Source organism: Gopherus flavomarginatus, chromosome 10 (assembly GCF_025201925.1).
Source record: "Gopherus flavomarginatus isolate rGopFla2 chromosome 10, rGopFla2.mat.asm, whole genome shotgun sequence".
Classification (NCBI taxonomy): domain Eukaryota; kingdom Metazoa; phylum Chordata; order Testudines; family Testudinidae; genus Gopherus; species Gopherus flavomarginatus.
In genome coordinates this window covers 72491117-72507147 of record NC_066626.1, presented here as the reverse complement: position 1 = coordinate 72507147, position 16031 = coordinate 72491117, and the positions used below count along the sequence as shown (strand labels likewise).

The 16031-nt window shown below is 39.4% G+C and overlaps 1 protein-coding gene across 2 annotated transcripts in view; it reads left to right on the top strand.

The window, feature by feature from the left end:
* Window positions 1-16031, top strand: part of SLC49A4 (solute carrier family 49 member 4) — a 136600-nt gene that overhangs the window by 90728 nt on the left and 29841 nt on the right. For both annotated transcript variants that reach the window (XM_050917092.1, XM_050917093.1), the window contains 3 exons: window positions 2862-2991; window positions 10894-11002; window positions 11655-11722. In XM_050917092.1, coding sequence (XP_050773049.1) covers window positions 2862-2991; window positions 10894-11002; window positions 11655-11722 — 307 coding nt within the window. The remainder of the gene's footprint in view (window positions 1-2861; window positions 2992-10893; window positions 11003-11654; window positions 11723-16031) is intronic.

Below are 16031 nucleotides of genomic sequence, written 5' to 3'. Positions count from 1 at the left end.
AAATTCATGCAGGAGAGCAGACGTTGATAAAATCCTTTTTAAGATTTCTGCAGCCAAAAAGCCAGCCCAAGAAAACCCAGCCACCACCCCTACCTAAGTTTAGCATAATTGACACTGTTTTATACTGTATTATTGTATTAAAATGTTCTTTGTGTTTGAATGGTGTTAGTAGGGTTCTCCATTATTTTATTCAATGTTTTGTATGTAAAATGTGTACTCTATAACCTGTCATTGTAAAAAGATGCACCGTTTAGGCAAATAAAGCATTGTCATAGGCGAGTGTGGTAAAGTTGTGAATGCATTCCGCCTGCCCCCATTCCATTATTTCTTATGGGGAAAAATTCTCCGGTATACATTGTTTTGGTATCCATCGCCGTTTTCAAGAACAACCCCAGTGTATACAGGGGACTCCCTGTATACAGGGGACTCCCTGTATACAGGTCATTGTGGCATGGTGCTCAGATTGCTTTCATGAGGTATTAGAGATTCACTCTTCAGCAAAAGACATACAGCTCCATGCTCAGTGTAGCATTTCCTGACAATTAGTTTGTTGACGGTTCTTGTTCTCCCTTCTTGTTTCAAGTGCTTGGGTGGATCCATCCAGTGTTGCTGAAAGAATTGTCAGGAGGAAGGCAGTCAGTTACTGTTAAAGAGCTCTTGTTTCTGGCTGCAGTTTCCTTGGCACTTACAGTACATCCCTTACATCTGACCTTTTCCCATGTCTTGCTCTTATTGTTAAACTCTAATAATAAGCTGGTAAACTTGGCCTAGGCTTGCTTTTCTTCTTTTATCTAGAGCAGCGGTTCTCACAACAACATTTTTGGTGGCCTCAGAGTCCAGCCACCAACTCTCAGTGGTGGCTGCACTGACACCTTTTTCCTAAAATACTTAATTAACTTTAGGAAAAACAATTAAATAAGCACAGATTCACATCCAAATCATTGTAATTTATACACCTCTACCCCGATATAACGCGACCCGATATAACACAAATTCGGATATAACGTGGTAAAGCCGTGCTCCGGGGCGGGGGCTGCATGTGCTGGCAGATCAAAGCAAGTTCAATATAATGCGATTTCACCTATAATGCGGTAAGATTTTTTTGACTCCCGAGGACAGCGTTATATCAGGGTAGAGGTGTACTTGTAGGGTTTTTGGCAGACTCAATAACAAAAATAATGCTGCCTTCCTTTTTGTGCCCCCTCCTCCCCCCAATCCAGGGCTTAATGGAGCCTGGGCCTTGCTGTGAAAAGTGATATTTGTTCTTATCACGGCACACTTAGCAGCTACCTGGGAGGCCATAATGTGCAGCAGCATAGAACTTACTGTATTTGTATAGCCTAGAGGCAGTGGTGTTATAGGGTACAGTGGGGGTAGCTAACGTATCCTTCACCCTCAAAGACAATCCTTTTATGATAAGACAGCAGTAGGAAAAGGAAACACGGCTTCGTCAAAAGTGAATCATTTAGTATTTGATGCTGGAGAACAAAATGGTCAAATCTACATGAATTCATCCTCAGAATAAATCCTGTGTGTTTATATTTTTTTTCCATAGAGCAAACTGAAACAGTTATTCTGTTTTTTTTCCCCACCTGGTCCATTCAGATTCTGTGTATCATTTACTTTTCACTTTCATGAATTATTTTCTCCTCGTTTGGCAGAGCAGTTGGCAAAGTGCCTTCTCTCTCTGTATTGACTTTATTTAAAAAAAAAAAAGTATTTAGAGAGGAGAAAACTAAAGCAATCCAGTACCCAGCACTACTGAATTTCTAGATAGTATTTCCAGGTAGTACTGGTGAATCACTTCTTTGTAATAAGATCCCAGCTGCTCCTCAGAGGACATAATCCATAGCTATAGGGTTGCCTATACAGTAGTAAAGAATCCTGTTTTTAAGAGTTTAGGAAAACTAGCATATTAAGGTTAAGCCTGTGAATAGGGAGAATGCTGTGTAAATGGTAAAGGCCTATAAATGTTAGATGGGCTGGGGGTTGATTAACATTTATGGCTTTCTCTCAAAAAGGCTGATCATGAGACTTGCTGACAGTCTTATGCAGGTTCAGGCCCAAATTGCCACACTGAAATTTCTGACAGACAAACCCACTGCTGTTGAGCAAAAGCAGCATCTGCAAACAACTCTGTTTCTTCATTTCTCTCCCATTTATGTTCATTCTTTCCTTGGGGCATGGCTGACTGTACTTTCCTTCTTACATTGTAAATCTGTCTGTTACCACAGTAACACTCTCTGTGTATGCTGTCTCTTGACTCCACCTTTGTTGAATTCTTTTTCATGTCTTCTTCACTGTATGCTGTGACTATTGAAATTCATTGCTCTAGGGCTTCCCCAAGTCCCAGCTGTCCAAACTCTAGCATGTACTGCTACCTGTCTTCTCATACAATGAAAAGTAACCTCATCACTGCCCTCACGCCCTCAGAATTATCCACCTGGTTCCAGTTTGATATCATCCTCCTTGTGTTTAAAACCACAAGTAGACCTGCTCTAGCCTGCCTCACAGATCTTGTCCGTCTCTGCATTGGCCTCCTCTCTGTCTCTTCAGGTAGTGTTATAACTGTTGATGCAAAAGCCTTTACCTCTGCAGCTCCTGCCATTGCCAATGACCTGCCAATATCTATCTACCTAATTGACTTCCAATCTTGCTTTAAAATATATTCCCTTAATTCCTCTTCCTATTGTTTTAGATCTATAGTTCTATTGTTGAAGTTTGTAAAGCATTTGGCTTACAATTTTTGTATGAAATAGGCTAGATAATAACTTCATCATATTAAAATAAGCTCTCACTGTTAAAATCCATCACAATGTTAAACTTCTCTCTTACTGTGGTTTTTCTTAATTGTCTCTTAGAATTTGGAATGGTCTCCCTGATATTTTCTGCAGCACTAGCTTACTTCCCATCACGCCCTCCATTTCCTCCCAGTGTGGCAGCAGCTAGTCAGCGGCTCAGCTATAGGAGAAGTTTTTGTAGGCTATTAAGGTAGGTTCTCCTGGGGACAGCTTGTGTTTACGGTTCAAAGCCAATTCAGCTTTTTTTACACCTACATTTAAAAAACAAAACAACTAAACGTGCTTTAATCTTTTCACTGAAGAACAAACAAGTTAATTTGTAGTGCTTTGTAATCAAATTAAATATTAATACATAGACATGAAAGAACACTAGATGTTAAAAAGTGGAGTCGTTAATTATTAACTATTTTCAAAAATATTGCAGACCACATGTCAGTCACTCAGCATCAACATCACAACCTCTTAATATTTTTGTTACAATGAATACAAGACAATTAAAGGGATGTGTACTGTAAAGTGCTGAGGTAATTTAACATTGTGAATAACTGAGCATTAAATTGTTTTCTTTATTTTCAGTGCTCTTAAGCTGCCAACATTGCCCATTATGTTGGAATAACTTGAGGTCCAGTTCCCCATTCAAATGTGAGCCCCACAGCCCTTGCTATGATGAAAGAAGTACACAAATGCATCTAAGGCAGAATTTCTCCTGTTGAGTCCAGTTAATTGCATATGGTGTTAAAATGCAAAATGTGGGAATGGAAAATAAGTCATATTGCTGGGCAGAGTCTCAGATAAAACATTTTTGGTGTTTTTGTAACTTTGTTATGAAGAAAATGTCTTAATGCTGCTTCCTTTCTCCCATCCTTGTTTGGTTTTAGGTATTTAAACTGAAAGCTCTTCAGGGCAGGGACTATTTCTTTCTATGTGCTCACATAGCACCTAACACAATGGCATCCTGATATCAGATGGGTCCTCTCGGCACTGCTGTAATACAAATAATAAGTAATATTAAAGGCCTGGCTTCTGTAACTGATAGTGCAAAGGTGAACTGTTATGCCCATGCACAGTCCAGTTGACTTCAGTGGAGCTCTGCTCATGTGCAGCAGTCTACCACCATGCTGTCAGTAGCAGGAATAGAATCAATGTGTAAAAGGGACCATTTAGGATGGAATATTTGTGAAGCTTTTTTAACTAAGCAATTATTAGAGAGCAATAAAATATACTTATCATGCACTCTGTGCTTTCTTTACTTGCATTTAAAGCCTGAAAAAAATATTCCTCTCTTCTTGTTGTTCTTAGGGAAATCATTTCCAATCAGAAACACTCAATTTCTGCTATTTGGAACCTGGCTAAGGCTATGTCCAAACTGCAGTTAGACACCCATGGCTGGCCTGTGTCAGCTAACTTGGGCTCATGAGGCTCAGGCTAAGGGGCTGTTGAATTGCAATCTAGACATTTGGGCTCAGGCTGGAGTCTGGGCTCTGGAACCCTTCCACCTCATAGGGTCCTAGAATCTGGGCTCCAGCCTGAGCCCAAATGTCTACACTGCAATTAAACAACCCCTTAGACTGAGCCCTACCAGCCCGAGTCAGCTGACACAGACCAGCTGCAGGTTAATTTCAGTGTAGGCATACTCTGTTACCAGAAGGTGCAAGGCATTATAGTCACCAAAGTGTGTCCTTTCTGGAGACGGTTGGTGAGGGAGGGGAAGGTGAGAACAGAATTGGTCAGTTAATCTGTAACGTGACCTACTTGAGGTATTAAAAAATAGCAATTCCCTTGAGGGCACTGAGCACGCTTATTAGTGCTGCGTTATGAGCCTAAACTGCTGTGGGAAGAGATCCTGCCTGAGGGATGAGTTGTAAAAATGTTACTGTCAAATAAAAACCCAAACAACAACTGATTCTGCAGGTGAAATATAAAATTTCTGTTGACAGTATTCCATTTGGGAGCCTTGTAACTAATTGGTTGTACACAGTACAGTAAACACTGGATCTGACTTGTTGTGTCAGTTAGTGAGCTGCAAAACTCTGAATTACCAGCTCACTAAACCTTTCTTAATAAATATATCTTGCAGTTAAATAGTGAACTTATTTCTGTTTTAACACATAGCTGTCAAGAGTCAGGATTGTCTATTGCTATTAAGTAAATGTTGCATCTTCCTCCCCTTATGCATTCTTCCATGCTGTCCCTTCCACAAGGCATTCTGTCTCTTCCTTTGTACACCAAACAATTGCCATCTCATCATTCAAAACACACTTGTCTTGGTGAGCCGTTCAGCAATAATCCATCAAAGAGCAAGGATTTATAAAAGAACGGAATCTGCTGTGCTGTGAGAGAGATCCATCATCGGTGGTGTTAGACATCAAACCATGTTGTCTATCTAATCTACATTTTGCAGTCTTTGAGACAGGGACTATTTCTTCTGACAGAGCTGTGTAGGGATACTCAGTTGATGAACCCTGGAGAATCCTGACTCTCTGGATTACAGAGTTAGTGTCCCTATTTTGCCTTCATATGTTGCTGATGTGCAAATCTGTATTTGATATATGTTAGTTTGTGGGCTAACTCACAAGTCCATACACCAAAAAACACTTCAGCCATGAGTTTGTATCTTTTTCTTCAGGGCTTCAGTTTTATTTCTTATGTTTAACATAAGTTCAACACCTCAGTCATGTCCTTTACCTTCTTCAGGAACCTGTGTAATTCTTGCAGCCCACCTTCTTGGAATCAAGGTGAGCCTCTCTGCTTCTTTCTCCTTTGCAGTCTGCTGTCTGCAGGATTACACGCCACAGACCATTTACCTGGGAGTCACATATGATCTGTAAAAGCAGCAAAGAATCCTGTGACACCTTATAGACTAACAGACGTTTTGGAGCAGAGCTTTCGTGGGTGAATACCCACTTCCTCAGATGCATGTAATGGAAATTTCCAGGGGCAGGTATATATATGCTAGCAAGCAAGCTAGAGATAACGAGGTCAGTTCAATCAGGGAGGATGAGGCCCTGTTCTAGCAGTTGAGGTGTGAAAACCAAGAGAGGAGAAACTGGTTCTGTAATTGGCAAGCCATTCACAGTCTTTGTTCAGTCCTGAGCTGATGGTGTCAAATTTGCAGATGAACTGAAGCTCAGCAGTTTCTCTTTGAAGTCTGGTCCTGAAGTTTTTTTGCTGCAGGATGGCCACCTTAAGGTCTGCTATAGTGTGGCCAGGGAGGTTGAAGTGCTCTCCTACAGGTTTTTGTATATTGCCATTCCTAATGTCTGATTTGTGTCCATTTATCCTTTTCCGTAGAGACTGTCCAGTTTGGCCGATGTACATAGCAGAGGCCACAGGATTCTTTGCTGCTTTTACAGATCCAGACTAACACGGCTACCCCTCTGATACTTGACATATGATCTGGGTTCTTTCCCCTGACATGAGGACTCCTCCAGGAGCCTATCTACTCCTTTCAGCTCTCGCTAATAACTGAGTTTCTTGCTGACTCTTATGGAGACAAGGTGATCTTCAAACAATCACCAGATCTGAGTCTCACAACATCAGCTTGTAGGCAACTGAATAGTCACATTTGGGGGCTCAACTCAACTCATTTAATGGGCCACCAATCTTGTTACACTACCCTAGTCAAGACTGGAAAAAATACCCTTTCTTAGCTCCTTAGTTTAGCAATGTTTTTTTTTACACTGAAACAGGACATACAGCATGTTCTAGTGCTTCAGTAGAAAAAAAAATCCCAATACTTGCAAATAGTTTAAAATATTTGTTTCAAATTAACAATAACAGATTTAGTTTTAAAATAGCTTGACAGTATTTGCCAATTATATACATTTAATATTTTGAAGAACCTGTGTAAACTATTCTAAAGCTCATAAAACTAAGGACTCTGTATCTATTGCTTCTTTATGAACTAGAAGTCATAGTTTCACATGACATCTCCATCCAGAAAGGAGGCCACAGAATAAGGTTGGTGCTAAATAGAAATTGTCACGGTTATTGCCAGGAAGCTGATTGACTTTAACAGGGCTCCCATCTGAACAGTCTTCCCTTATGGAGTCTAGTAGTGTGCAATAGTTTGTTTTTGTTTTTGTTTTTTAAAGCTGATCCATATTCCAGCAGAATGTTTTAATAAAAAAAGGTTGATGCTAACTTTCCTATGTCATAGGCACATATATATTCTGATGGGAAATAGTGTGGGTGCAGTGATTGATAGTGTGACAGGCAGCAACATGCTTGCTTTTTCTGTAAAATTTTTGGATGGAGTAATTGCAAAGATAAATACGCATGGCCAGATTCTTGGCTATATTCATCTTTGCATAGACTCATATTGTCTATTAACAGGTCCAAGGAGACAAAATGACATCTTAAGATTGGCATAACATAAGATTGCCTCAACTGTGCACCCTTTTCTCTCCTCAAGTCCCTGATGCTGGTACAGGGGGTGACATAGGTGACTTTCACCAGGGGAGCCCCTTACACAGATGTGATTCTCATGAGCTGGATACAGCAGCCTATGGCCAGAATCCATTGGCAAAATAGCCATATCACAGCCAAGGAGCTGATTCATAGCCAAAAGTCTAGAAAAGGCAAGGTGATCCAGATGAGACCACCATCAAGATAGGTTACAACTTAACCTCCCCTCTTAGTGTCTCTTTTCAGTCTAGAAGGAAGACTAGATATGCAATCATGTACCCAGAATTTGTGACTATTTGACAGAGAGTATTTTCGAACAAGTTCGGTCCTTTCTTTAGAAAGTGCCCAAACAGGTAGAACATTTTCCATTGTGTTTTATTCTGCAAACATTGACATCTCTTCCAAATGTGAAATGTTAAATAATTTTGGAAAATAGCAGCACTGAGTACAAAAGGCAATCTACCCTCTTAGACTCTAAGATTGCACAAGGTAGACCAGAGTCAAGGAGGAGAGAGTGGGCCTAGTAGATGACAGACAAATGATGGTAGAAAACACTATAAATGCATCTTTAAAATTGTAATGAGAACAAGAATAACCTTACTCCTGTGTTTAGGCTTTCTTTGCACTTTATTAAAAGAAAATTGACAGGTGGTATTGGGAGACGGCCATGTTTATGTAATGTAGTTGCTTTGCTTGAGAAGAGGCTGTGTGAAAGAAAAAGGGCTCCAGGTAAATGTTGGCTATGTTCTTTAGATCTTCTCCTGGAATAAAACAAATGTGACCTCTGAAATTCTGAACGTTTCAGGGAATGTTCTAAGATCTTTTCCTCAGCTTCAATAGTTGTGTGAACTAGCAAATTGCTCCTTCACGTCTAGAGAACTGGTGCTGATCAATTTCAGTCCTATGGAACCTGTTTTGAGGGAGGTCTTTTTGTGGTTACATGAACATCCTTTGGGTAACCACCTTGGACAGAGTCCTAAAAGTAAGTGATAAAATAAACACTGTCCAAACCGTGGTTAGAAATACTAGGGTTGCTGAATGTAAAGGCACCATTTTCTATCTTCAAACTGCCTCTCAGTAGAGATTTTGTGTTTGCTGTCAGTTACAGTAATGCTGTTGCTTAGATGATTGTTTTAGGACTCGTCTTGTCAACTCCTGGTTAACTTTGTAGGGTGCAGATGATGACAGACCTTTGATTGTTTCACCTTCAATGAACAGTGGAGGTGAATCGCTTTAACTGAAAAAAATCCTGATTTCTTTAGAGGAGATTCTTAGACTTGTGTGTTTCTCTCTCTCTCTCTCTCTCTACTGCTTTTTATGGTTTAAATTGCTGATGTTTTCCACTCTTGCTACTGTTCCCCTCTCCCTCATCCCCAAAGAAAGAAAAAGGTATTAAGTACTATTAGCTGAATAGTATGTGTAAATGTATTCAGAGTATAGGGTATTTGAACTGGAGTCCTGTTTCACCCATAATGTTGACAGTCATTTTGTTTCCCTGAGGCAGTGATTCTGGGTTCTAAGTTTGCACATTGTTGGTTCTCATTCTTGCCTGAAATTTCAGCATTCTTCTTTCTGTTATCTTCCTGGAAAGTTGAATTCAGAATTCAAATGGCATTGACTTGTATCCAGATAAATACCCAATCTCTTTCAAGACTACCATGAGTGCTTCTTACAGTTACTCTCTTCCACTGGCTGGTTTAGAATATCTTGTTAACTGTAACTCCGTTTGTCTCCCCCACACACCCAATGTGAATAGGTCACAAACAGTGTGTTAGAATCATAGGACTGGAAGAGATCTTGTGAGACCATCTAGTCCAGTCCCCTGCACTCATGGCAGGACTAAGTATTATCTAGACCATCCCTGATAAGTGTTTGGAGATTTTTAAGAGCAGGTTAGACAATGATGGAGATTCCACAACCTCCCTAGGCAATTTATTCCAGTGCTTAACCACCCTGACAGGAAATTTTTCAAGTTAAACCACCCTTGCTGCAATTTAAGCCCATTGCTTCTTGTCCTATCCTCAGAGGTTAAGGAGAACAATTCTTCTCCTTTCTCCTTGTAAGAACCTTTTATGTACTTGGAAACTGTTATCATGTCCCCTCTCAGTCTTCTTTTCTCCAGACTAAACAAACCCAATTTTTTCAATCTTCCCTCATAGGTCATGTTTTCTAGACCTCTGATCATTTTTGTTGCTCTTCTCTGGACTTTCTCTGATTTGTCCCCGTCTTTCATGAAATGTGGCACCCAGAACTGGACGTAATACTCCAGCTGAGACCTAATCAGCGCAGAGTAGAACAGAAGAATTACTTCTCCTGTCTTGCTTACAACACTTCTGGTAATACATGCCAGAGTGATGTTTGCTTCTTTTGCAACAGTGTTACACTGTTGACTCATATTTAGCTTGTGATCCACTATGACCCCCAGATCCCTTTCCACAGTACTCCTTCTTAGGCAGTCATTTCCCATTTTCTGTGTGTGCAACTGATTGTTCCTTCCTAAGTGGAGTACTTTGCATTTGTCCTTATTGAATATGAGGAACATATGAGGAAGTTCTGAAAAGTTTATTGCTTACAATATTGACTTTCTCACTGTATTTTTCTATGATGCTTCTACAGAAAATTGGAACAGCAACATTTAAACAAGTGGGGATTTCAAAGACAGGACTGTATTCCAAATACATTCATTGGAGGAAAGGTGTTCTCCTGCTTAGCTAGGATTCTTGGGTTCTGTTCCTCTTTCTGCTGTGAACTCAGTGTCACCTTGGGGGAAAAATCACTGAAGGCATATTTTCAAATAACCGTACCTAAATTGTGCCAACACAATACATGCGCAGAAGCAAAATAAGGCAATTAGTTTAAAATATATGTTTACATGTGCAAAAATGGCTAATTATACACACAACCAGTTTCTGCTTCAAAATTATGTGCACAGTTTTCTTTTACATGTGTATATTTTATGAGTTTAGCTTGGGCTTTTTTATTAAGGAAACATGGAAAAATATTTAATCTAGTTCACAGTGAGGTTTGTTTGCCGCAGTGCTTTGAGATCCTTGCATAAAAGTTCTGATATAATTATAAATTGTTGTTTATGTTCTGCATGAGTATTCCAAAGAGTTAGATTATAATATTTGTATGTTTTTGTTTAAGCAGAAAATAAGTTTTAAGAAAATAAATTTGTGATGTGTAGTGCAAGTGACAAGCTGGTAGGGCAAGGAGAGAATGCAGTAAATTTCCTTTTCTCAAAGAAAATAATCAGCAAGAATTGCTTGAAGAATATGAATCTCTGAATGTATATATGAAATATGCTTTTGTCACACTGAATTTATGCTTCTTGGTTTTTAATATGTTAACACTGCATAGACTGTCAATGTAATAAAATAGCATAACAAACTGAATTTCTTGTGAAGACTAGGAAAGTCTGAGAGCCTAGCGTGTTCCAAAAATCAAGACGGTGCCATTGATACGCACATAGTAAATGCTTTTTCTTTAATAACATGGTGCCAGGCAGCAACTTCTCAGCACTTGAAATTTCAGTGAAATAGCCAAATACTATACTTGATTTTCCTGACTCACTCTTTAGATTTCTACTTTTCTTCTTAATGGGAGGAATATAGATTCTCTTGAAGTTAATCTGAGCCGTTTCTAATACAAACAGCAGCTAACTGCATATATGTTGTCTTCACAGCAATTTCCGGTTTTTGATGATTGCGTTAGCCTATGCTATACCGTTGGGTGTTTTCTCTGGCTGGTCTGGTGTTCTGGACTTGATATTAACACCAGTTCACGTCAGCCAAGTAAGTATTTACATGCAGCAGCTGCTCTATTTCATAGGTATTTTGTTAGATTTGTAATGGTGTTTGAGCTGATGTACATATTCCCTACCTTAGTCTTTCTCACTGTTTTCTGGAACTATCAATATATACGTGCCACTTCACTACTGAAACGTAAAACAAAACAAACTTTTAGCATTGACATACCAAAAGTTATTGTGGCTCCCCCTGCTGATCCTACAGTGGCAGTTCATATCTTCAGAGCTGTACGCACCTACTGGTGTTAATAAAGAGGCAAATAAATAAAAGGGAGCAGTGTTGGCTGCTGTACCTTCACAAATAGCGAAGGAAAAGAAAATCAATGTTTGCCAAATTGAAAGGACAAAATCAGTAGAGATTTTTATTTTTAAGCCTCTAATAGGGTCTCATACAAATCCAGATGACATTCCCCAGCAGATTCCAATATAAAGAGAGGTCACATTCGGGGCATAGACTATTTGACCATATCCTTTTAACTAAATTATATTCCCTTTGAATTTCTTAGAGAAGTCCATCAGTTTTTTTGCTAGGATTTTTCAGTAACCCCCCTTCCACTCCACCCCTCCCCCATCTTTTTTAAAGTAGCATCTTGTTTCTCAGCCGTAACACTTTCGTTTCCCGTGCTGTTTCCCATCAGGTGGATGCGGGCTGGATTGGTTTTTGGTCCATAGTTGGAGGCTGTGTTGTTGGCATAGCAATGGCAAGGTAGGAATAATGATCTCGCCTTCAGTTCTTCATTTTTCTTCACCTGTAATGATCACTTAGGTTTTTAAGACTATAAACTGAATTTATTTTTGATCCTTAGTGAAATATGTGAAATGGCAGATATGACTCTCCAAGATGGATGATGTATTGTTTCTTTTTGTAATATGTATATTTCATGTTACTGGACTACATGGGTTGAAAATGCCATTTGCTCCCTCATCAAGTTTAAGAAGTCATATTGTTATGTCTGAGAGTGCTTCCCATCCACTCCTTTTCAGGGTAGCCTTGTGAGAAGGAGGTTGCCCGATCTTGGGAACAACCAGTTTAGCACCTCTGAAAAGCAACAAAGAACATCAGTGTCTGTTTCCTGCCAATGCCTATCTAGCAATCTGATCCACTGAGTATTTGATGCTGAGAATACAACACACTTCCCACATACGTGGGCACAGAGTGTTCCTAGCATCTCTCCTCCTGACCACCATGGGTGTGGAGTGACACTCCCCACCAACCATTTGAGAAGATGTGGATTTATGAGTGAAAAAATGAGACTAGGAATGCCCTTCCCAAACCAAGCTCCCAGACTCTTTCCATCCAAACTTTGTTTAAAAAAAAAAAAAAAAAGGCAAAAACTTTCACCCTCCTTGCAGCTCTTGATAAGTTAATCAAAAATAGAAAACCACTACATTACACTCATCTCTGGATTTCCCGGTACAGTTCTGTCTTCTTTCCATCCACTACCAAGGCCCTGATTCTGCAATGAATGCTGCACGGGTGCAGGAGTCTGTCTGCACAGAGGTTATTTTAGGGATTGGGACCCAAAACTGTAATAAGCTCTTTTGGGGCAGAAACTGTCATCTTCTTGTACTGTACAACAACAACGTTTATAACTAATAAATAACAAACTGTAGGTTCAAACAAGAACTAGATAAGTTGGTGGAGGATAGGTCCACCAATAGCTATTAGCCAGGATAGTCAGGGATGGTGTCCTTAGCCTCTGTTTGCCAGAAACTGGGAATGGGTGACGGGATGGATCACTTGATGATACCTGTTCTGTTCATTCCCTCTGGGCCACCTGCCTTCGGCGACTGTCAGAAGACAGGATACTGGGCTAGATGGACCTTTGGTCTGACCCAGTATGGCCGTTCTTATTGGGTCTTTCCTCTTGCCACCTCTTATTCCACTTAACATCTAGAAAGGAGGAAGAGGAAAACTCCCCCACAGACATGAAAAAGGGAAAAAGACATTTGAGCTCCCCCGCCACAGTACTCCAAATGCTAACTAGTCGAAGAGCTAAATCCTACTAATCAAGGGTCATACTCCAAAATGATCCCTGCAGAGGACCCATTGTTTGTTAGCTATGGCTAGATTTGGCTATGACATTTTTCTCCATAGCGAAAAGTTTAAAGCCCTCCCGGCATTGTAAAAGTAGTGTTTGGTAAATAATGACCTATTAATATATGTCCTGTCCAAGCAGCAAAAGCAATATGATGGAGAAACTAGTGTGAATACTCATGTAGAATTCTCTTTCATGTGGGCTAGCCTTTGCCTCTGCAGTTGAGGCCCTTGAACACTAGAGGGGCACCCTTTCTAGCCTTAAGCTTCTCTAGCAAAAACTTGCTGATTCAGACCCATAATGCAAATCTCAGCCTTTATGGTAAATTAATTTATTTAATATATAGCCTAGTTTTAGTTTCAGAAAATGCTTAATGCCTCTGTAACTGCTGCAAAATTGACTGTAAACTTTATAGAAAAGTCAGTATTTTGTAGAGTTCAAAACTTTGCTTTTGAGTAAATTAAAAGAATTCTAGTAGTCTGTTTCCAAATATGTGTCTGCAATTCAGGCACTATACAGTTCAAACAGTAGCGTTTGCACACACACAAAAAGTGGGCAAGGGTGATTTGTCACTTTTGATAGATGATTCCCTCCTCTTAGGTCTATTCAGCAGGTATCTGTGTAGGATTGAACCAGTGATGACTCTGACTGTAATCTGCTGAAAGTTATAATTAGGAAAATTAGGTAATGATTCTTGTCAAGTATGACAAGCTGATGTATTTCAGTGTCAAGACTGTGACTTTCCAGGCAAGCAGCTATCTCTCTTAACAGCCAGTGGTAAGGTGGGTTTTTTTGTTTTTAGTTTTTAGGGGGCTTGGGGGGGTTGTTTTTTTTTGGGGAGGGGGAGTGTTCTACCAGCTGTTAATTTGTAAAACCAAAAATGTTACCATTTAAGAATGATAGTGTTTTCTTTACTTTATTCTCCTCAAATCATAAAGTCTAGATATCATTTTACCCTTTCATTAACATGATTTAATTCTTTGACTGCATACAAAGTGCCTGATTTTTCAAATTTGGCTTCAGTTTTTGATGACGCAAATGCAACCATGTAGATATCTTAACCACTTGCTGCCTGCAATGGTAGCGTTTGTGCCTCCAATTCACTGTGGGTATTAAATTGTGCCCCTTCAAAAGGAAGGCTCATATTGAAAATCAGGACCCAAATCTCTTTGCTTTTTGTGGTATGAGGAGTTTTTTCCCACAAGGTATATAAATAAACCCTACTTCTCTCTACTCCCGTACAATCCTGAACTAGACATGTTTGGTTAATTTGTGTGATGCATTTTAATGATGGAAAAGTCTGGGATATTTTGGGCAATTGGCAGATGTTGTACTCTTTGCTGGCAGAGGTAGAATGAGACTGGTTTCAAGCAAAGCAACTTTAAAGAGTGACATTCATGTTTTATTATCGCGCTGAAACATAAATCTATCTCCTTTTCCCCTAGAATTTTTCTTGTCACGTTTGCTAATGATCTCAGATATTTCTGGATTTTTGTCCTTCACAGCCGAGCATTTCCTTCTGCTTTTATCCTGCAGTGATGTCAAAATGCTGAAATGTTGTGACTTGGTGATAATTTCCCTAGCAACAGACTTTTCTCAGCAACATACATTTAGGCCTTAACTGCAGGATCCAGCACAAGTGGATTTGCTTGGTCATGAAAGATGGTGTTGGTGTGTTGCTGCATGGTTGTAAGTGACAGAGCTGCTGGGACTGGGAAACAAAAATTTTCTTTCTGATCATCGGATTGAGACCAGTGCTGTGAAAAGTTTACAGGTCTTGCAAGCATTTTTACTAGTCATACTGAGTTCACCAGAGGTGAAATACAGGCCCTTAAAGGACTGAGTGTGACCTTATTTGTTATGTTTTCTCCATTTTTGCTTAATTAAACAGTTTTGTGAAACTTAGAACCAAATAAGGGGCAAATGTCAACTTTTACTCCTAGCAAAATCTGAGATGCCTGTTACTGCTATTAATTTCAACAGCAGCTTCTCTTCCTATATTAAAAGACAGCTGCAACTGCTTAGTACAGTAAAGTGGAGAAAATATCTGACTCCATTTTTCCCCACTCTCCCACCCCCAATCTGATATTTCATCCACTTTTTTTATTAGGCAGCATATGTAGCCCTGCTTATCTTTAGAAATGGAATACTGATGTTGGCAGCAAAATAACCCCTCAAACTTTGCTCCATGGGACGAATATGAAGTTCATGTTTTGTGACACTTCTGAGAAGATTCACAGTTTAATGACAAAAATACAGAAAAAAATGAATAAATAAACTGACTCTTGTGATTTTAAAGTTTGGTCAAACTGATTACTTTCTTCTTCCCCCCTTCAAATCCAGCATGAACAGCTAAACTTCTGCAGTTAGAAGTTAATACTCTATGCTATTTGAAGGCTGGGATTACAAGCTTTAAGATGATATACAGCATTGATTCTAGCTCTACCAGTTATTGACTTATAAGTTCAGAGTGGAATTGAAATAGAGGGAAGGACAAAATAAGAGGAAAGATGTGGTCTTAAGATCCAATATTTCATAGAACTCCCATGCTCGATAAACTGCGAAACATTACTTAAAGGTGGCATTCCCAACTTTCAAGCTGTATATAGTGTTACCTTTTATATCAGGTGGGCCATGTAGGATTGGACCTTAAAATACTCACCCAACTCTTTTTTTAACAGGGGAAAATAAGGCAATTAGCAGACAAGTTAGGATGTCTTCATCATTCCAAACTTCCTGGACCACACTACCCGAATCCAACAGGAGGATTAAAACTGAGCTAAAAGGAGAGAAGTTTTTCAGACATAATTTCAATAATAGCAAGGGAACTACAAAAAATTACTAGCAAATTGAATAACATCTCCCTCTCAAATGTTTTTTCTAAGTTTGCACCAGTGTTAAAATCCCTTTTGAAAAGAACAGTTTCAGTACTAATTGTGTTGAGGGTTCAGTGCTCAGCTGGATTGTTTGGGTTTT